Source organism: Nicotiana sylvestris, chromosome 9, assembly GCF_000393655.2.
Source record: "Nicotiana sylvestris chromosome 9, ASM39365v2, whole genome shotgun sequence".
NCBI classification, from domain to species: domain Eukaryota; kingdom Viridiplantae; phylum Streptophyta; class Magnoliopsida; order Solanales; family Solanaceae; genus Nicotiana; species Nicotiana sylvestris.
Window position 1 is genome coordinate 58,184,303 of NC_091065.1, and position 22,685 is coordinate 58,206,987.

Below are 22,685 nucleotides of genomic sequence, written 5' to 3' on the forward strand. Positions count from 1 at the left end.
GTTTATAGGCCATAGGACTCACCTCCAATCGATTCCCAGTCAAAACCCTCTTTAATACTCGTCAAAAGCTCCCAAGGTTACTCAACAATGGAGGAAATGGAACTTGGTTCGCGGGTGAAATATTTATTAAAACCCTTCTGTCAGCCCAGATTTTACTCTATGCGATCACATCCAAGCCACTGCGATCACATAGCTCAACTTTCTCAGGCCTCCAAAATGTCCTATACGAACGCGACCCCTTAACTACGATCGCACTGCTTCACCAATCAAACCTACGCGATCGCATTGAACAAAGTACCCCTCAGAACCTCAGGTCCATTTAACACTACGCGATCGCATTATTCCTCATGCGATCGCAGTGAACAATCAGAACGGCCTTCCCCAAACCTTCTATGCGATCACAATTGCACTCCTGCGATCGTAGAGAACAAAAATGTTCTGCAACACTCAGCTGAAATCTGCAACTTCAAAAAAAAAGATTGGTCCGATTGACCATCCGAAATCACCCCGAGGCCCCCGGGACCTCAACCAAAAGTGTTAACCCATCCTAAAACATCATTCAAACTTGTTCCAATCATTAAAACACCACAAACAACACCAAAACCATCAAATTACATCGGATTCAAGCCTAAATTTCTTAAAAACTTCCGAAATACGCATTTGATCAAAAACCCGACCAAGACACCTCCGAATGATCTGAAATTTTGCACACACATCCAAACTCACCTAACGAAGCTACTGCAACTCTCGGAATTCTATTTCGACCCCCGTATCAAAATGTCACCTACCAACCGGAATTCGCCAAAATACTAACTTCGCCAATTCAAGCTTAATTCTACTCCGAACCTCCAAAATCAATTCCGATCACACTCCTAAGCCACATATCAACCCCCGAAGCTAACTAAATCACCGAAAATCACATCCGAGCCCTCTAACTCAATAGTCAACATCTGGTTGACTTTTCCAAAACAAGCCTTCCTTAAAGAGACTAAGTGTCTCATTTCCTATCAAAACCAATCCGATTTAACTCTAACACACCGAATACCGATAACTAAACATGAAGAAGCATAAAATCGGGGAAACGGGGCAGTAACTCACGTGACGACGGGCCGGGTCGTCACACTATCGCATTAACTTAATAAACAAATATTTGCATCTACTTTAATGTCCATTACAATTTTACATAACTTGTTCTTTTACATAAATTTTAATTGATTGACGCGATAAACACGTGCAACACACGTACCCTAAAGCTAGTTTAGATAAACAAGTCGGACGGCTTCGATCGTTTACATAATTATAGATAAAATTAATGAGGAATCTAGAGTTTCTTTTTGATTTCCATTAGTACCATTAAATAATCTTAGGGTTGTTTGGTAGGATGCATTATATAAAATAATACATACATTAGCTTTGGGTATTAATAATACCTTGTTTGATACACTTTTTAAACCTATGCATTAGTTATACACCTTATTTGATATTATCCTATGCATAATTTATGCATAAGAAACCATAGTATTAACAATGCAATTGGTTTTAATGCATGCATTAGCTTAGTTAAAGATAAAATTGCCCTTCAAAATTTATGCTTGATTAAAATATGTTATTATATTAATGCAAGTCTGAAATAATCTAAGAAAGTGAAAAATAAAATTATATCTCTAGTAAATAAATAAATACCTGACATATTATTTTTTATAAATAAATATTCAGTTCTATACTACAATATAGGTAGACAAATAAAATAAAAATATTCCTCAACATATATTTCTTTTAAAATAATAAAGTGATGAACTGATTATGAGGATATTTTTGTAAATGTTTTAATACATCAAACCAAACAATGAATAAAAAATATATTAGCATAACTAATGCAAACATAATTAATACTAACATTACTAATACACCATATCCAGCATTATTGTTATGCACTTTACCAAGCGAGCCCTTAGTAGCAATGACCAAACCAATATAACATGGGTTAACCCCAATATGAGAAATATGTTCCTTTTGAAATTAGAATCTTTCTCCAATCAGGAAAAAAATAAGAAGCCCAAGTGGACTAAAATTGCAATAGCCTTGGTTCGTCGTCTGCATGTCCAAGCCCACTACTCGTGCGAGGACGAATAGTTTTATGAGGTTTAGAGAGAGAAAAACATACTGTTTAGAGAGAGAAAGTTTGGGGGAAGAACGAAGGAGCACGAAGACAGAACCAGGAACCTTATTTTACTCGACAAATACATAGGTATTTATGTCAATATAGGCACTTGTTGTCTCATATTGTACAAGCCGAGGGGCATATTGTACGAGATTCAAATGCATTCCCTGCTTCAGATATTCTAGGGCAAAAATATCTTTTGCTTTGAATTGAGGTAAGAAAAAACCCTAGAACCAGGAGAAACTTACAGGGCTGACGCATTACTAACTCTAGCTGCAATTCGGGCATTGGTATTCACAATTGAGGTATTCCTTTTGAATCCTAAGCTTTACAAACCCTAGAATTTGGACTTCCGTTCATTTTCGTGCAAACCCTAGAGTTCAAATTGTTCTTTTTGGGTTTATTTCATAAGAAGGGAATGTAATTGAGAATTTGCATACGGGGTGCTGCATATTGCTTAAACTGTTAAGAGTAGCTCAATTTTACGTGACAAGTTATTGCTGTTCTGCATGTCATGAGATGAAACTAATGTTTGCTCTGAGCTTGTTTTTTCTTCTCATTCGAGTTGTTTGAAGCTGGTGATCACCGAATTATTGTGCTTTTGTGCAAATGAGTAAGACATGGATGAATATATGCAAAAAAGCTACCCCCCCCCCCCACACACCTTCAGGCATCTTTAATATTTGAATTTTGTTTGTGTTGCCTAGTCGTGCGAACAACTGAGTTGACATGCAATCATGCATGAACCTTTTTCTTTTATAACAATGGTGTCCGAGCCAACTTGCGCGCACCTCAACTAATTCCAAGGATACCTCCCACCAGCCACAGGTACCAGGTAACTCTGTCCATCAAGACTTGGACAGATGAGAATCACCTAGTGTTTTTGCCTCCGTTGGAATTTGAACCTGAAACCTCATGGTTCTCACCCACTCCGACCACTAGGCCACACCCTTTCGTGCAATGAACTTTTTTTTTTGGATAGCTACATTCTAGAGACCGAGTTGTTAGTTTCTGATAGATGAATGGTTCACATACTATACTTAATGGATGAGTATAGGCTATGAGCAATTACACTCACACGAAGGCACTTGTAGTGTAACATGGGATATTCATTTTATCTTGGATACATATAATCAAAATGTGAAAAGGACAACCATTGACAGAGTGCATGGGCAGTAACTTACCCATTTTTGTAACATTGCTGTTTAGATTTAGATGTGTTTTTTTCTCCAAGCAGCTTATGCTCCAATTGTGAACTCTTTCCTCTTGTGTACCGTTAATTTGTACAAAGAGTCCCCATGGATATTATGGATGTTGAAGGGAAAATTTTGTCTTTTCTATTGTACGCTTGCTGTTACATGATGAAACCATCTACAATTGCCTAAGAGGAAAGATCAATGTGGATCCTCCAGTAGGAGCTTACTCGATCAGTACAGTTTTTGCTTAGTAACTATTGCATAAGAACTTTAATTTAGAGCCTGGTAGATCTTGAATATTTTCTAGAAAGCAAGGTGAGGTGAGGAAGGGATCTGAGGCAGTGCAATTCTCTCCCCCAGAATTGGTCCATGTTTACGTAGTTTCTTACATTTGCAGACCAGTTGGTGGGGTCTGTCTTGCCCCACTTTAAACCTATAAGTATGTAAAGTATTAAGAGACAGTAACATAGTTTATCGAGGCCTATATATTTTTCTCGTATCTTCTATAGAGGCCCTGATAAGGTATACTAATGCCACTATCTTCCTCTTCAAAGTAACTGTTCATCTAGCCAGTAATATGTGTCTGGTGGTTCTGTATCTAGGGATGTTACCTTGGCAACATATATTTTCTTGTTTCCAACATAACTGAATCCCGAAGATCCTATTTGTGAAGTTGCTTTCTTTTGGCAAGAGACCTGGATTCTCTTGTCCCATTTTCTGCAGTTATATGTTTCACTTCTACCCGAAGTAGACTGTTTACGAAGCAGGGTTAATTTTCTTTATTCTTTTGCATTTATTCAAGAAAGAGAAGAACGTGATTGAGGCTGCAACCAGATAGTGTCCTAAGTTCGTAGAAGTACAAAAGGTATTAAACTGAATTCTTGTAAATATGCTACAAAAGATACTTTTTAACAAGTCATTACCCATATCCAAACAAGGGGTATATATCTTCTGATATCCATGTACTAATATCTGTTATTTTTGATAACCATCTACGTACTAATATCAGTTGTTACTACTTTTGTTGGTATTTCAGTTCCTCCATGATGTCTAAGCGTTTTCTTGTCTTCAGGAATTTGATCTAGGCTTGTGCTGATGGAGGGAACAGCCTGTAGCTTTTAAGGCGGGAATGCATGGATGTGGTGCGGAATCTGATCCCGTAGTCAATGCCGAGGTTGATTCAATGGGAGGAGTTCTTGAAGGTGGAGTTGGTATTGGTAACATAACTTCTTCGCGGAGATCAGCAATTGAGGAGGTTCAAGCTGAGCTTAGGTAATGCTAACGTGCTGCTTCACTTCCTTGTCCTGCCTATATGGAATTTAATGATTTCAGTACTTCCTCTATACTTACGGTGAGATTTGTTGTTGTTAACAGGCAGGAGTATTGTTTCCTAGAGGAAAAGAGAAGAGAATTAGAATTTCTTGAGAAAGTATGTTGGTTGGACCAGTTATTATTAGACTTTCAGAAATTATCCGCTTGCATTTTTTGGCAGGACTTGATTCTTCTTATTGCAGGGTGGTGATCCGCTGGATTTCAAATTCGGGAATGCTGCTTCACTTAGTGTTCAGTCCACTTCTCTGACAGATCAACCTCCCGATCAGCTTGTGACCAGGTAATTTTTCAGAGGTCTGTTGGTTTTCTAATCCTTATTGTGCTTGCCTAATTTTCTTTCTGCGTTCTAGTGAAGCAAAAGGTAGTTTTGCAATTACTGCTTCACCTCATGGAGACTCAGTTGAAAGTAGTGATCGACTCGGGGCTCCTCAACTTTGTGAACCCAACAGTGCTGACAATCTCATGCTATTTGATGGTGAAAATGAATACACTGAAGGTGATAGGTCTTCTAGACACCCCGGTACGAGCAATCTTACTCCATCAGAGCAGTCATTTAACTTGGATAGAAGTCGAAATGCAAAAGAATTGGGTGATTCTGCTGCTTTTGGTGTCCCTAGAAAAGCTTACAAGCGAAGATACAGGCCCCGGCCGAATGGGGATGGCACTAGATCAAGTTCTACTGATGTAATTCTAGCTCGTGGTGGTCATGGCACATCCTTGCCTTCACAACATTTCTCTAAAGATGTAAAAGGACTGGTTTCTGATGGAGAAAATCCAAAAGACCAGAACTCTTCTTTGAACATTGCAGTGCCTTCTAGTTCAAATGGTTGTATGCCTGTGAAGACTCTGGCTTCTGATAACCTGCTGGAATCTGAAGTAGATGGTGTTAAAGCTGCAGATTCAACTACTTACTTGAAGACGGATGATCTGGCAGATAGCATTCCTGAAGCTAGTTCTTCCAGAGATTTGCTGGATAACCAACATGATCAGAACTCACACACAGGTGTTAAGGAAATGTCTATTCGGGAAGGTCCTGAAAGGCCTCCATCGTCACTGGGAGAAGAAGGGGTAGGTTCTGCTGGCCAGGAAGGTCAATCGTGTACAGCTGCAGCAGGATTTGGGAAGCAAGCTAGTTTCAGCCAAATAAATGGGTTCAGTTGTGGGAAGAGTGACCAGAAAAGCATACCAAATGATGCTCAAAGCAGTGATGCAGCATTAGGCACAAAGGGTTTAGATTCAGAATCTTCTTGCACCCGGACTACTCATACTGTAGATCAAAATAATGATAGCGAAATGATTATGAACCCAAAAAACTTGGACTCCAAAGGTGACTTGAAGGAACAACTGTCGGTGCCAGAGGGAACACCTATTATCGAAAGCAATCTTAAAGAACAGAAAGAGGTTAAAGCTGGTGACGGTTGTGGTTTGACCAATGAAGTATGCAATTCTGGCCCCAAAAAGCACCAAAATTATTTTCTCGATACATCACAGGAAGAATTTGTTAGCAGTGAACCTAATTTGCCTTGTGAGGTAAAAGATAATATTACCACCATAGTGGAAGCAGTTGGCCCATCTCCGTCAGAAACTGAGAGGAAACCCAGTACAAACACAAGTGATAGTTCCAACCGCCAAAAAGGAAATGCTTGTATTATTGGACGTCAGGCTTCAGTTGAGTCCACAATACCTGAGCCTTCTCAGCATGGAGTTTCAAATCTTTCCCCTGAGGCACAAGCATCTGGGATCAACTTTAAACTTGCTACCAAGGGTGATGAAGACTCAATCTTGAAAGAGGCGCAGATTATAGAGGTTTTTGCTTTAATCTTTAAAACTAATTCACATCTTCTTCTGGCCGGGCTTGTAAAAATCTTGCTATGAGTTCGTTATTTGGCTGTAAAGATCTAATGTTTAATATAACAAACAGGCGAAACGTAAAAGGATTGCAGAGTTATCTGCAGTGACCTTTCCAGTGGAGAATCGTCGCAAATCCCACTGGGATTATGTACTTGAGGAAATGGTTTGGCTGGCAAATGATTTTGCTCAGGTGTGACTTAATTGACCCTTGCAGTTAGAGCCATTTTCATTTTTTGCTTTTCTAATAGCTTTTTTTAAATGCCGAACTGAATGGTCGAAACTTGATTGAATTTTCATTAAGGTTCCGGATCTTTGTTTTCAATTATAGCTACTTTCATTTTTGATTAGTAGTTTTTTTTATGAGTTCCATAACTGGATGGTTGAAGCATGATTAAATTTTCATTTAGGTTCTGGAAATTTGTTCAGTCTGTTTCTCCAAACTTAGCCACTTATTTAAAAGTCTCTCATCATGTAGGAACGTCTTTGGAAAATGACTGCAGCTGCTCAAATGTGTCACCGAGTGGCTTTTACCGTGCGGTCACGATTCCAAGAACAAAATAGTAGTTGGGAGCTAAAAAAGGTTGCTCATATTATGGCCAAAGCTGTCATGGGTTTCTGGCAGTCTATTGAGGTATATAGATATGAAGTAGTATTTCTTTTTTGTTACGTTTTTGCTTTTCCTTCCTTTGTTGAAAAACAAGTTTTCTATGAAGGGGTAACTAATCATGCCCTGGTTTTTTTATCCCTTCCCTGGTTGAGCAATTCTTTTGTCCATTGGCAGTTGGCATGGGTTTATCTGCCTGTTGGTTTATGGAATGCCATAACCCCTTTCTTTTGTAAATGAATATCTGGGTATGGAATAAGTGATACACTATGCTGATCTGATACACACACATACATAGACACAGAAGCTCACACATATGTGTATTTATGTGTGTGTATGTATGCTCATTTACTTTTTTATTGTAGTTCTTCTATATGCAGATAGAGGCTTGTATCATTATCTGATCAAAGGCCCCCCTCTAAATTTATATGGGGATAGAAGGGTGAAACTAATGGTTAAAAGTTAAAAGTTATTTTCATGCAATTGCTTGATACATACTTATATATATACTCTTGTATTCCAACAGTGAAATTAATGAGCACTTTTATTAGACTAGACAGCGTTTGCAGCAATTTTCCATTGCAGTGTATGAGCTACATTGTATGATTGAACCAAGAATTATCAATTATGCGATTCATTTCTCACATAAGCATTGGGTAAGCAGCAAACATTTCTAAGAGAATGTACTAATTTGAACTTGTATATACATAAGCTGGTTGGGTTGAAGAGCTAACTTGATGTATGTGATCTCAAAGCAATTAAATTAAAGTTGGGAAAAATATAATGGTTGTTCTCTAGCAAGAAAAGTTTTAAGTTTTGCTGGTAATAATTAAATAGGGCAACCATTAGAACAAATGACAATGCTTCAGAAGCTACTAATTCCAATTTAACTTCTGCTTTTCCCTGTGTACTTGCTTCCAATGAAAGGCGGGAGAGATCTTTGTCCCTTAATTTGTAGTTTGTGATGATCCTGGCAGGGGAAAAGCAAAAAACTGGAGAGGGCGATCTTTAGAAAGGATCATACCCTTGCTATTAGGGAATATGCCATGAGATTTCTGAAATACAATGACTCTGATGTTCCACAAAGCCTCGCTGAAGCTCCGGTGACTCCAGAGAGGGTGTCTGATGCTGGAATCATCGATGCGCCCCAGGAAGATCATTTCAGAGAAGTATATATCTTTAAGCGTCACTGTCTTCTGATCTCTGGTCTTTAAATTTTTCTCAGTGAAAATATTTTTGGGGATCTTTTGAATGCTTACCTATTTCATTTTCTGGGGTGATACTTGTTGCTCTTTTGTTTGTTTTATGTTTTTTATTCAGCAAAAGGTAAATCCTTCTAAGTGATCCTCATGCCCTCATGCAGGAGAACCTCTTCTATGCTGTCTCCCTTGGAGCAATGGATGCCTACAGAAAGTCCATCGAATCTCATGTGCTGCACTATGCGGTAATATATCGAGAGTCACTATTTCGCCAATGCTTGATTTTGCATATTCTGACTTGTTGAGTTGCAAATTGCTGGTTTCATCCAACACAGTTGGTTGACCTTGCCCTAGATAAAAGTATTATGAGATCTTAATAGAACTCTAACTTTATTTTATTCAAGGTCTAGTCAGGAAGTGAATGTAATAACTTAATTGAACATTTGTTAAAGTGCAGTGTCCTTGGGTACTCTGAATTGTGTCTAATGGTCCTTAATTGGTGTTCTTTTATTCTCTTATGTTTAACTTTTAATAGTCAATCCTTTATTGGCTTTTTTCTTTTGCTGCCTTAGGGGATAAATACTAAATACTAAATGGATTTTGGGGAAGAAAAGAATGTACAGTTTGGAAGTTTTCCTCCTATGGATTTTGTTGCAGCACTTCCTTAACATGGAATTTATAACATATGATGATTGTGTTACTTAGGTCGTTAGTTAATGGGAGAAGTTGTTCTTGCGATGTAAATTGTTTTTGGAACCAAGTTATTTTCTTGAGCATTCTGCATATACTTCTTATGTAAAGAATGTTATTATAAATTTGAACAGTATGCCGTCCAAAGTGTAAGCTGTTCTTTCAACTGTTTGAATAATTCCTAGTTTGAAAGTGGGCCCTGTAGCACCTTTTTTCTGATTAGAATATTGGGAAGTATTGAATTGTGCATGGAGTAAGTTTCCTTAGTCAATTTTGCCATAATCCTGAATAGAAAGTAGGACAAATTATTCGGTACAGGGTAAGTACCTAAAACTACATATTGGTGCTGCCTTTTTTATGAGGCCTTCTACTTTTTGGTATACTTCGGGCACACTTTTGCCCTTTCTTTAATGAAATTTATTACTTTATAAAAAAATTACGTACAGGTGCTGCCGTACTTTTAATTTCATGATTGCTATATTGCTTGTTCTTATTTGTTTTTACACAACAATAGACATCAACAAACCCTCGGGGGTTGGCCTGGTGGCAATTGACTTGAGCCTTGGGGTTTGCTCCCTTTCAAGGTCTCAAGTTCGAAACCTACTGGGTGCAAACAATTTCTGAGGGCCATCGGACTGGGTAAAACCTGAATTAACCGTGGTGCACTTGCGGGAAACTCCTTGCCGAGGGCCTGTGTACCCCGGGATTAGTCGGGGCTCGTAGAGACTCGGACACCCGGTGCAAATAAAAAAAAAACAATAGACATCAACATGCCAGGTGCTTTTGACTGATAAAGGGAATAGAAAGAGTTGCATTTCAGATATATTCAGTCCGACCTTGTAGCCAACACCGTCCTTGTTGGCTTTAGCAGTATGTTTGTGTTCTAATCCCACTTGTTGATGCTAGTCCATTATTTGAAATTTCAGAAATTTGGTATGCATGAAGAGGTGGAGACATCTGCATGCAATACAGTTCCAGGTTTCCTTTCTTTTTCTGTTCTCTTCTTATATTTTATGTTGCTGGGAGTTTGTTGCCTCCTGGTACTGTTCTTTCTAGTTGGTCACATTTCTTGCTGTATCTCTAAGCAGACTGGGGATCTCAAGACTATGCATTTGAAGAGGATGAAGGAGAGACAAGTCCATATGACATATCAGTTGCCATTGAAGGTAACAAATTGTCAAGATTTTCCCAGAAGAAAAGGAAGATCCTCATAAAGGCATATAATGGAAGATCATATGATGTTCGCACTGATGTACCATTTACACAACGTGCGGAAAACAGACTCGGTACTCATCAATCCATGCAACTGGGCAAACGGCCAGCAAGCAATCTTAATGTGTCTATTCCAACAAAGCGTATGCGTACTGCTTCTAGGCAAAGAGTTCTTAGTCCTTACAGTGCAACAACATCTGGATGTGCTCAGTTGCCAATCAAAACTGATGCTTCAAGTGGTGATACCAGTTCATTTCAGGATGATCAGAGTACTTTGCATGGGGGATCACATATGCCAAATAGTTTGGACGTTGAGTCAGTTGGCGATTTCGAAAAGCATTTACCATTTGACTCCAGTGAAGTTTCAAAACCTAAAAAGAAGAAAAAATCAAAGATTCTGGTACTTGATAAGTTGCTATATCCTCAGTAAACTTTTTTTTGGTTTAGAAGCATCTCAATGTTCGGTTTTCTTGATGACTGCATTCTCGTTGATGCAGGGTTCCGCATATGAACAGCGATGGAAGGCTGATTCTAATTTTCAAAACGAGCAGGTGATTTCCTTTTTCTTATTCACTGTGAATCTGACTGCAGTTTACTGTAGCTTTTGCACTTCCCAATTGGAGCTCAGTTGGGGAAGCGATCCAATTATAGGTGTTTCTCAATAGCTTGTCAAATTATTCTCTGTTTTTTTCACATAGCGGCTCGATTTATTAGTTAGTTTTTTTCCTGTTAGTATTGGACGCTACTTTACAGAGGTTTTTGTCTTGATCTTTTGGTCTTGTTCTCTTTTCCTGCCAGTCTCTGGAAGCTTGAAACAACTACGTTTTCTTGATTATTTACTGGGCATTGATATATCTCTTTGCTTATGTGGTTATTTTCATTTAATTTCCTTTTTCTTGGGGAGGGGAAAAACTTCATGTTCTTTGTTGATCTTGCTGTTGAATTATGTGAATATGCAATGATCATGCTTTAGCAAAATCCAAGTTATATGCAACAGATGCTTCTGTGCTGTTGACGACACAATCTACAGCATGTTGGAAGTATGTACTATCATCCTTTTGACGGTTTTAAGAATGGCAATGCTGATGTACCTTGATAACCGGATCTCTTGCGCGCACACACATTTCTGTAACAATTTTGTGATTGTTTATAATTTGTTTGGTTTCAGAGGGACTTTTCCAGAAAGAGATTGGAGAGCCATCAACTTGATTCTAATGGTAGTAATGGTACGGCTATTACTAACTTTGCATCAGTGTTAGAGTTTGATACTAAATATTCTTGTATAACGGCACTCTCTCTTTTGAAGGTTTAGTCGGTCAACATATCACAAAGAAGCCAAAGATGATGAGGCAATCACTTGAAAATTCTTTTGAAAATATAGGTGCTGGTGGTGGATTTGTCCCATCTCCAGCGGCTTCCCAGATGAGTAACATGTCCAACCCAAATAAACTTATGAGAATGCTTAGTGGTAGGGACCAGGGTAGGAGAGCCAAAACTTTGAAGGTGCTTATTTATGCTAGAATATGTTGTTTTATTTCAAATTTGCTTTTATTTGTAAGAATGATTATCTGAAGATCTATCCGCTAAAAGAATGAATTTGCTTGTTACAATCTCATGCAGACGTCTGCTGGACAACCAGGTTCAGGAAGTCCATGGTCACTATTCGAGGACCAGGTTGGTTTCTTTTTTATCCGATAATAATGTACCTACTTCTGTTTCTTTTTTCATTGTAGTTCTTCTGGCATGAGGTGTATAAATGGATTTGACTTCAAAATTTTAGGCACTCGTGGTCCTGGTGCATGACATGGGTCCAAACTGGGAGCTTGTAAGTGATGCTTTCAACAGTACTTTACAATTCAAGGTGAGCATAGTCATGAGGTATCTTAGCATCTTTTAGCCAGACTACAGTAGATGATTTTAAATCTTTCCTATATTTACACTTTCTTTACTGCTTGCTAGTTTTCTTTTCTAAATTTTCTTTTACCTTATCTTTCACTGCTTGCTCCTAAAGAATTGTCTTGAGTAAATACAGTGTATCTACCGCAAGCCAAAAGAATGCAAAGAACGACACAAAATACTGATGGACAGAAGTAGTGGTGATGGTGCTGATAGTGCTGATGATTCAGGATCTTCTCAACCTTATCCTTCAACATTACCTGGCATTCCCAAGGTTCAGGATTGCTTTTGCTTACTCTAGTACTTTGATGTTAAAACAACTTTACCCTTTTTCTGTAATTTGAAAGAACATGCTAAACATCATTCAGGGAAGTGCTAGGCAACTGTTTCAGCGTTTGCAGGGGCCAATGGAAGAGGATACACTTAGATCTCATTTTGAGAAAATGATCTTGATCGGGCAGAAATATCTTTTACGGAAGAATCAGGTATATTCTTGCATTAGTATTTCTCCATCAAATTTGTCTAGCTTCTTCGCCATATTAGAGTGTGAGAGCCCCTATTTTGTGGTCGTTGAACTGCAATTTACTGGTTTGTTATCTGCCTGCGTAGTATACATATAATAACTTTGTTTTCTTCCCTCATGTTCATTACGTGTTGATGAAATTACTATAGGAGGTGTCTTTGGTAATTGGGGCGGCCATTCGGCTTTCTATCATACTAGGACCAAAAGGGGATTAAGTTTTCTGCAATGCATTGCTCAAAATAATAGAACTACAACACCTGATGGGTCAGAATTGTTAAGTCTTTGTAGTAATACGGGTTTAGCGCACTTTGAGACATCTAATGAAACCAAACACCTAGCTTGATCTTTTTATAAGGTAAATAATTTATGAATGATGGAAAACTCTCCCGCATAGCAGCAATATACCAAAAGGTAGAGAACCTATCAAGTAATATGATTCTTAAAAAAAACACCCAAACTTCTATGCAAATCGGAACGTCATGTGTATATCAAAAAACAAATCTAGAAATGAGAGACTATTCCTTGATGTATGTAGCCATTTTCTATTCCTTCACATTTCTCCTAGTGGTGTTCGGCCAGCTTGCGCGCGTCTCGATTATTCCATTAGGTCTCTGGTACCTCCTACCAGCATAGGTACCGGGTAGTAGCACAAGTACATGCTTAAGCAGATGGGAAGAAATCACTTAGTGTTTTCTATGGATATTTTCCCATTTCTCTCCTTCGATGCACCCACATGAGTGTTAGTGGGGCACATCCCACGCCCTTCGTCTTCTCTTCCTTTCGAAGGCCCAACTGAATAGGGGGCCTTAGTCATTGTGTTTGACATTGTCCATTTTAGTCCCAACCATCTTAAAGTTCTCTCATCACAGGCGAGTTGCTGCCTGGCAATGCAAGAGATGATCCATGTCTTCAGATTCTTTTTGCACATAATACACCAATTGACATGCAGTCCTCTTTCTCAAATCTTCAATTGTGAGTGGTCCTCCCCTTACTGCCAACCAAGTAAAAAAACATACTTTTTCCTGTTACCATGGGATCCAAGCTGATAACTGCAGGAAACCAACCCTTCCCTAACTAATAGCCTGTTTGGCAAAGCTTTTTGTGAATAAGTACTTGCGTTTGAATAGTAGCAGAAGTTGTTCTTTTAGCTTTTAAGCAGAAGCTGAAAAAAGTAACTTCTCCACAAAAATTAAGGGCTTTTTATTTTTTTGGGACAAGAATATCCATATCAAAAATTCATATTTATCAAACTAATTAATACCCGTAACTTTCTAGGTTTCACAATTATCCCTTAAATTTAATATTGTTAATTTAGCTATGTTATATTGACAGTAAGCGAGAGAAATGATTAAAGTGAGAATATTTAAAAATTTGAGATTATGTACGTTTTCGGTAGTAAGATTTGATTTAAAGAAAAGTATAAAGTTTTGTTTATTTCAGCCAATTACAATATTCAACATACATTTTACTCTATTTCTTTGACAGATTATTATGGGAGTACCACTAATATTCTTTAGTCAAATCTTTCCTTCTTCTATTTTGTTGTAATTTTTAAGTTATTTGTGGTTTAGATTTGCTTCTCTACTTGTTTGGTAGGCATATTCCATTAAGAAATTATATTTAACAATTGTTAAACTATATTAGAAATTAGAAATCATAATCTGCAGGCTCTTTATCTATTTAAATAATGTTAATCTTTTAATTGATGCTCATCATAACTCTAGTTAGTCACTGTAATATTTTCTTACTATGTCAGTGAATTTATATTTCCCTAAACGTGTATTGATATTACCTCTTTGTCCCAATCAAATGTCTATGTTTATTTAACACAATAGTTAAATAAGATCTGAAAATTATGTCTTGTTTTATGCAAATTAGGGGGAAGAAGAAATTGTGAACATGTTTGTTTTTATAGAGTGAAAAAGAGAGATTATTGATCAGTGTAGAGTGGCTATCCAGGACTGTTTGTGCTATGTTGTGTGATATCGATAAACTACATAAATTTTTTATTTGGTACCTCAAAATGAATGGTTGATGTCAATTTTGGGATAAAGGTGATGCATATCAAATTTGAAGAATATGCCATTTGGGTGAGTGCATTATAATTTTGGGTACAGAGACAAGGAATTAAACCATTCTTCTAATATACCAATTACAAGCTTTCAATTATAACCCAATACTTCAAATGAGCAAATCTGTTCTTCTTCATTGGAGTCCATTCCACTTTGTATTTATGGGTAGTCTAGGTAGAGAGGAAATGTGATATTTTCTGAGAAGGAAGACCCTTGCATATTAGCAGTTTTAGGTAGCCAGGAGAATGTTGAAATTCATTTTAAAAGTTTTTTATGTGTGCAAAGCAGGAATTTATTCTCTGTTTGTTTGCTTTTATACATCTGAGCTCCAAGTTGATGTATACATGCCTATTTCAATTTAGGGTTATAAACATGATCCGAGACAACTCCAGCAACCACATGATTCTCACACACATGTTCTTTCCAAACATTGTACAAATAATCTGAACGGAGGCCCTATTTTTACGTAAGTCTTTCTGCAATGCTTAATAAGTGTTGGACACTTCTCAAGTTCGGTTGTTACTAAAGCTTGGCTAACTCTTAATAATTCTTTTCCTTTACTGGTTCATTCTGCTTGTTATATGAAGACCTTTGGACCTATGTGATGCGCCCTCGAGTCCAGACTATCTTTCTGTTGGATGCCAAGGTCCGCACCCAAGTGAATTATCTATCTCAAGTCAGTGTGCATTAAACTCAGTGCTCCCAGCGTCTGGTGCAAACTCCGCAGTCCAGGGGTCGTCCAATATGATTAGTGGAAACAACTTTCCATCAAGTCCCCTCAATGCATCTGTTAGGTAATGAATGGGTTATGCTTAAAATAATGTTTTGGCTTGTTCTCGTCATGTTCCAATTTGGGTAATTTTGCTCCCAGGGATGGTAGATATGTTGTTCCTAGATCTGCATCGCTTCCAGTTGATGAACAGCAGAGATTTCAGCAGTATAATCAAATGAGAAATATGCAATCCAATATAGCTGCTCCTGGAGTTCTTGCAGCCACTGATCGTGGTGGTGCTCGTATACTTTCCAGTGGCAATAGTACGGGCATGATGTGTGGGATCAATAGAGGTATTCCAATGGCAAGGCCTGGGTTTCAAGGAGTTGCATCATCGCCTATGTTGAATTCTGGAAGCATGCTTTCCTCCGGGATGGGAGCAATGCCAAACACTGTGAATATGCATTCTGGAGTGAGCTCTAATCAGGTGAACTCAATGATGAGACCTCACGATGGTTCGCACATGATCCGGGTTAGTTAGCTGCTGGGTTTTGATTGCTTCTCTTTTGTTGCTCTCATTCAGTCCATTGGTGAAGTTGGTATACGGAAAACTTTTCTTGTTGAGTCGATCCAAAGGAATGCTAGTACCTCGTGAGACGATTTAAATAGCTCTCTGCTATTTTGTTACAACCATCTCTCTCTCTCTCTCTCTCTGTATCTTTTAACTGTAACCTGTAAGACTTTGTTACAATCCGGTCTGTTGTCACTTTGCTCTTAGAGAGTAGAGTCCACATGATCTTGGTTGGAGAACATGTGAACCTAACAGTTCAATTAGGCAAACTTGCAAATTTTGACGTGTAAAGCATGTCCTCAATTAGAAGTGTCTGGACGATGTGCATTTATTTATTTATATCTAATGGATAGAAGATGTAATGAATGCTTACAAAATCACAGCTATAGCTAAATCCAGAAAAGACAACCTGCGAAGATAAAGATTGTTTAGCTTTCAATGAATTGCGTTCAGATATAAGATTTCCCGACTTCGTTAGGAGAGTAGATGCACTTTTCTATACTGAAGGGATAAACTTTGAGTGTCCTATGAAGATTATGCACTTCCACAATTTTGTTGTTACTTGTCGCTAGTTTCTGCATCATATTCTACTTTTTTGTGGTTGCTGATGTATAAGAGTATGTTATGGTCATCTAACTTTCCAATCTGCAATTTTGATGCATTCCAAGCTTGTATACTTTGTCTAGCAACTCCTTCCGTGTTTGGTTGTTATGTTGTTACTTGACGCTAGTTTCTGCATCATTTTCTGCTCTTTTTGTGGTTGCTGATATATAGGAGCATGTTATGAACATCTAATTTCCAATTCTGCGGTATCTTGTATATTCCTTACATGTTTAATTCAATGGCACGGTCCCGGTATCCTTCTCTTACAGCCTCCACAGAATCAGGAAGTTCAGAGGCAAATGATGGTTCCTGAGCTTCAAGGAAACAGTCAAGTGGTCTCTCCATTTGGTGGGTTAAGTTCCTCTTTCCCCAACCAGTCTGCCTCTCCCGTCACATCGTATCCACTTCATCATCGGCAATCACATCAGCCACCTATGCTTAGCCCTCATCGTCCTCATCTTCAAGGGGCTAATCATGCCACCAACTCACAGCAACAAGCTTATGCTATTCGATTAGCTAAAGAGAGGCACCTGCAGCAGCGACTGGTGCAACAACAACAATTTTCACATTCGCAGCCCCAACTTCCTATTTCAGCTTCTTTGCAAAATAGTCCCAAGACCACATCACAATCTTCTTCTCCGCCGGTATCACTTTCTCCTTTGACGTCCCCCGCCTCAATGACCCCAATGCCGCAACATCACGCATTGCCAAATCATGGGCTTGCACGGACTGCTCAATCTGGGGGCAGCAGTGTAACTACTCAGATGAGCAAGCAAAGGCAACGTCAGGTAGGGCAGCAGCAGCTTCAACAAGCAGGCAGGCACCATCCTCCACAGCGTCAGCAGTCACAATCTCAACAACAAGCTAAATTGTTGAAGGGAGTTGGCAGAGGGAACATGATGATGCACCAGAACTTGCAGATAGATCCCTCTCTACTGAATGGGCTTTCGAACAATCAAACAAATCAATCTGCTGAGAAAGGTGAGCAAGCCACTCACTTGATGCAAGGTCATGGACTATATTCTGGTACAGCACACAGCCCTGTCCAGCTTGCAAAGCAAGCTGTGGCACCTCATTCTTCAAGTCAGCCCCAACCTAAGATTTACTCTGGCCAACTAGTTCCATCTACCAAGCATCTTCAGCAGCAGATGCCTAATCAGGATAATAGCAATCAAGGTCCTGGCTCGCTGGCTCCCTCTGATACTATTTCATCTCAGCAATCTGTTCCATCCTCAGTCACGGGTTCTTCCAACCACCAAGGATTGGTGCATCAACAACCACAGGTGCAGCCACAGCCGAAATTGATGAATCAAAGCCAAGCAACTGTACAACGGGTATTGCAGCAGAACCATGTAGTAAATTCAGATCAATCAAAGAAGTTGCAAGCTGGTGAACCTCAAGCTGAACAACACCCTATGTGCAAAACTTCTCAGATAGGTGCAATCACCTCAATGCCTCAGGACGTCAATGATGCAACTAATGTCGCAGATGTTTCAACTCTGAGTGCTAATCAGTGGAAGGGTACAGAACCATTGTGTGATTCAATTGGGACTCCACCAACAAATTCTGCTGGCAGTGAGTCGGTGCCTCAAATCAGCCAAGGGGTAAGCCAAAGACAATCTTCAGGCAACTTGGCTCCAACAGGGCCTGATAGTTTCAACTGGCAGCAAAAATCCTCCCAGTTGCAACCTCCTTCCTCAGTGACCCAGCCACAGTTGCAGCAGCAGCTTTCAACATTGCAACATTCACAAGAACAGGCTCAGATTCTGCAAGCAGGGAATAGCAATTCGTTTGCTAGGCCCAATGACTGTAGACTGGATTAAACCACCTTCAACAGATAAAGGATAATTCCTTTTTGGCTAATCAGTCCCTGAATGGGTCAGCATGCCTGGGAAACAGCGGTGTACAGGTAAGACATTCTTTTATGTTAATATGTACTGAAGTCAATTGACTTGCATTGGAGTTCTATTGGTAGTCTTGGTATCCAATGATGAGGAATGAACTACTTGAAATGCTTTAGAAAAAGGTTCTTCCAATGGGGATACAGCCGCAAGGGCTCACCCCCATTCACTGAGTTTAAATTTAAAGACATGCTTTGATGCAGCTTTCAATTGATCACCTCCCCTACTTTTTTGGTTAAGATAGTTTTGGTTGTTGAATGATGATATTGGTGAAGTGGCAGAACATGGTGGTAATACCTGGCAGAACTTGCTAATTCTTGTTTATTTTATGGTTCAGATGAAGCTCGTTGTCCCTGAGGGCATCACCTTATGCAAGTTGGTGAATTTTCAAAGTTTAGCTATACTAGAGGGACGTCTGCTTAAATTTTGGGTTCTGTATATTATTGTCGCCCTAGAGCCTCAGGAAGGTAGGGACATATATAGAGGTACGTGTACAGGATTTTATCCTTTTCCTTTTTTCCTTTTGTTGTTACGTCTTTCACTTTCGTAAAAGCCCCTTGTTTCACCGGCTCACTGAGGGATTCCTATTTTGATTTTATCCCCGTAGATCATCCCATGTATTATTTCCCGTTTTGTATTCAAGGGGGTAGTTATCATTTTTATGGCCAAAGGCTGTGGGAAATTTTGTGAATATTAGTCTTATGTATACTCCATATTTATTAGAACAGTCATCATACATGACTGCACCTTCCTCGTAGCCTTCGCAATTCTTGTAAATTGTTCCTCTTTGCATTTGGCAAATCTTTAATGAGATGTACTTGCTGCTGTGTTTCCTTTTGAATCATATATATGCATACTTACGTGGAAGAATACTATGATCTATAAATGGCGATGCGTTTTAAGGAAAGCAATAACATTTAAATTTCCGTCTAATTGTTAATTGTAGATACCCTGTAGAAGCATTTTCTATTTTTATGCTAAAGTATCTGCAAGTTGGAGTTATCTAAAAATCAGGTGGACCACCGGGAGTTGTGCCAACTAACTCACAAAGTGATTTCTCGGTTATAAAAGAAAGAAGTATTTGCAAGTCACAGAAGTTTCTTGTTTACATTTCTGGCCTCCTTTTGTCCCCCATCCACCTCCCATGATCCATGGCTTTCTGACATCGCCTCCAAATAGAGCTATCCTAACGGTAATTTTCCATAATCCTACCATCTCTCAGTACTTTGTTCTCAGCACAATCATAAGGGCAAACAAAGGCGTCGAGGAAGGGATATGAAAGTTCAGGAAAACCAGTGCAGTGACAAGACAACTGGTATCTGTGATGGTTGGCAATTTGTGTCATAGCCAACAAGAAGCAAATCCTTGTTCTCAAAATTCTAAGCTGAAAAGCTATCAACGATCTTCCCTGAAAGATAATGGTAGGCAATACTCTGAGACCATATTTTGGAGGTTACAGTTCTTAGTAGCCCCACTATGTTGACATGTGTATTAGACCTTCCATGAACAGAAACGTATATTAGTTTCTTAGATTTATTTACCTTGAATTTGCAATTTTATTTTATTAATTTCCAGTGTCAGAACAATCAAAAAAGTCGAATGAATTGTATAAGAAAGTCTCAAAAAAATTGATTAACTGTATGATTTTGGAAAAGGCTTTTCCAGAAGGGATGGTTGAAGTAGTAGCAGCATCGCACGAGGAGAAGCCAAGGGTTGGGGAGAGGCAGCCACTGATCTCTCCAGAAGCTCTGTTTGCAAAACCTGGAGCCTCTCTGTTCAATTTTCGGCTCCTTAACTCGGAAATCAATCTCTCCCTCACACACACTCGAAAGTATATTTCCTTCTCTCTCTCTCTGTCATACACACGCTCACAACGTGCGGTGAGGTTCTGTTTAAAAAGGGCAGCCCCAGTGCATTAAGCTCCTGCTATGCGCGGGGTTCGGGGAAGTGGTGGACCATAAGGGTCTATTGTACGCAACTTTACCCTTAATCCGTGACTTCCCGGTCACATGGAAGCAACTTTACCAGTGACGTCAAGACTTCCCTTCCGTGGTAAGGTTCTGTTTATTCCTCATAAACCGCAGCTACCTCTTTTGTTAACTTTTTGATTTGCCTCAATGACGTGATTTAGTGTACAGAGTAACTTAACCTTAGCATATAACCGAGTTATTCAACCTTAGCATTTAACCAACGAAAATGTAGAGTGAATCATCTAAATATGTCAACGTCATTGTTCAATGTGGAAAGAAGCTCTTTTCTCTTAGCTGGGACAATTTTCAAAGTGGTGGAGTATCTTCCCTTTGATTTGGGTAATGCTTCAACACAAAATTCATGCTGACTTGAGCCAAGATAAGCTACATGGTCGCCTTTACAATTCGTTTTACAGATATCACATCCTCTCACAACTTGCTTCATATCTTTTTAAAAGGCTTGCCCCAATAAAACATCCTTCTTACTTCCTGCTATGAACCCACCCAATATACAAGAGATGAGAGGTCTGAATGAATTTTCGCTGGGTCATTGAGTTTGTGTCACTTCCTTATCAGAATCATAACTATGCAAGTTCAGAAAACCAGTTTCCTCGAGTGCAAGACAGGTTTTTGCTTGCTCATCCCAGTGGAACAAGGCATCAAGCAGCTTATTTGAAGTGGCGAACAAATGAACAAATCAGTATATGACATCTAAATAGAACAAAAACACAATTTAACTCATATTAATAAAATACCCATTCAAGTACATTACTACAACCCACCTTCAAGCATTTTCAATTTTGGAAATGTATTCATGATAGCCTATTAGAAATATTACTAAATACTTCATTTTCTTTATAAGGCGCTCATCATCCATTTTATTTTGTAAATAAGTTTTAATCAAGAGGTTTTTTTCTAATATTTATACCAACATTTAGTTTTGCTTATTATTCAAACGTACATATTTAATTTTAAAAAAGAAATCGACGAACCAATATCCCTTTGCCACCGATTGAGGCAAGGTAAATCCACCATTTCTCCTTGGGATGGATCTCGTGATTAAATCCGGGCAACTTAGTCATATCCCAGCATGTAGTCAATCTTGGTCGTTAAGGTATTTGACATTTTGGTTCTCTTTCTTAACGACAATGTCTCCATTTTTACGGCAAAAGCAGAGCTACTAAATCTTTTTGTTGTGTTACTAGACGTTGATGTCAAATGCCGGGACAGGAATAGCCCCGCAAGAAACTGGTCTTGGCTGATTGTTCTCAAAATTGGCGGTATTTAAACAATGACCCCTTGACTGTCACGACCCAAACCACAGGGTTACGACGGGCACCCGGTAACTTACAAAACAGAGTACCAACGTAATATATTTTTCTTATCATACTATTATGGGTAAATGTTCCGGAAAGCCCGTCATGAGAAAACCAGAATAAAATATGAGAAAATACTCGATATAGGACGACCCAACATGATATACAAACGTATACATGTGACATACGGGCCTATATGGTCGATATGATCATTTGTAAACTCAAAGCATAGACTGACAAGGCCATACAAGTATCCATATGCATGACATCTGTCTAAAAACCTCTAAAAGTACATAAACGTGATAAAGGCCGGGATAGGGCTCCGCCATACCAATCATTAGATGTCCAAAGAATACAGACCAAATAGGCAACTCCAGAGCAAGTGGAGTGCGCCAATACCTTTCGCTGAGCTGATAGCCTACTAGGAAGACTGTCAATATGTCTATCGGGACATGCGGGCATGAAATGCAGCATTCCCAGGCAAAAGGGACGTTAGCACGAATAAAGTACCGAGTATGTACGACAGAAAAGCATAAATAAGAATAGTAATATAAAGAGAGATAGAGCAGATACAACATGTAACATCTGAGTACCTCTAAGGGCGACTGACATGAAATGCATGATATATATATATATATATATATATATATATATATATATATGTATGTATATATATATATGTATGTATGTATGTATGTATGTATGTATGTATGTATGTATGTATACATATACTTTTAAAAACACACGCCTCTGTGGGCATCATCACCATATCGTACCCGGCCTCGAAGAGGACTCGATAAAAACGTACCACGCCATCATAAGGCTAGGTAGAATTGTACCCGGTCACGTGGAGCTCGGTAAACCCAATTAATCAGT

At 38.8% G+C, this 22,685-nt stretch overlaps 1 protein-coding gene across 4 annotated transcripts; it reads left to right on the forward strand.

Moving 5' to 3' along the window:
- Positions 1-2,087: 2,087 nt before the first annotated feature.
- Positions 2,088-19,367, forward strand: LOC104238776 (chromatin modification-related protein EAF1 B-like). 4 transcript variants are annotated; one of them, XM_009793246.2, is made up of 24 exons: positions 2,088-2,466; positions 4,160-4,222; positions 4,430-4,629; positions 4,732-4,786; positions 4,872-4,969; positions 5,040-6,495; positions 6,611-6,730; positions 7,016-7,171; positions 8,122-8,313; positions 8,508-8,588; positions 9,960-10,011; positions 10,122-10,645; positions 10,743-10,796; positions 11,414-11,471; positions 11,552-11,748; positions 11,866-11,919; positions 12,026-12,106; positions 12,278-12,415; positions 12,510-12,626; positions 15,099-15,202; positions 15,324-15,530; positions 15,608-15,980; positions 16,892-18,531; positions 18,861-19,367. In XM_009793246.2, exons 3-23 carry the CDS (start codon positions 4,487-4,489, stop codon positions 18,443-18,445), a joined length of 5,814 nt encoding a protein of 1,937 aa, XP_009791548.1. In that variant the 5' UTR covers positions 2,088-2,466; positions 4,160-4,222; positions 4,430-4,486; the 3' UTR covers positions 18,446-18,531; positions 18,861-19,367. The 4 variants fall into 4 exon arrangements, with proteins under 4 accessions (XP_009791548.1, XP_009791551.1, XP_009791549.1 ...); XM_009793249.2 differs by having other exon boundaries at positions 11,558-11,748; XM_009793247.2 differs by having other exon boundaries at positions 4,164-4,222.
- The last annotated feature ends 3,318 nt before the right edge of the window (positions 19,368-22,685 follow it).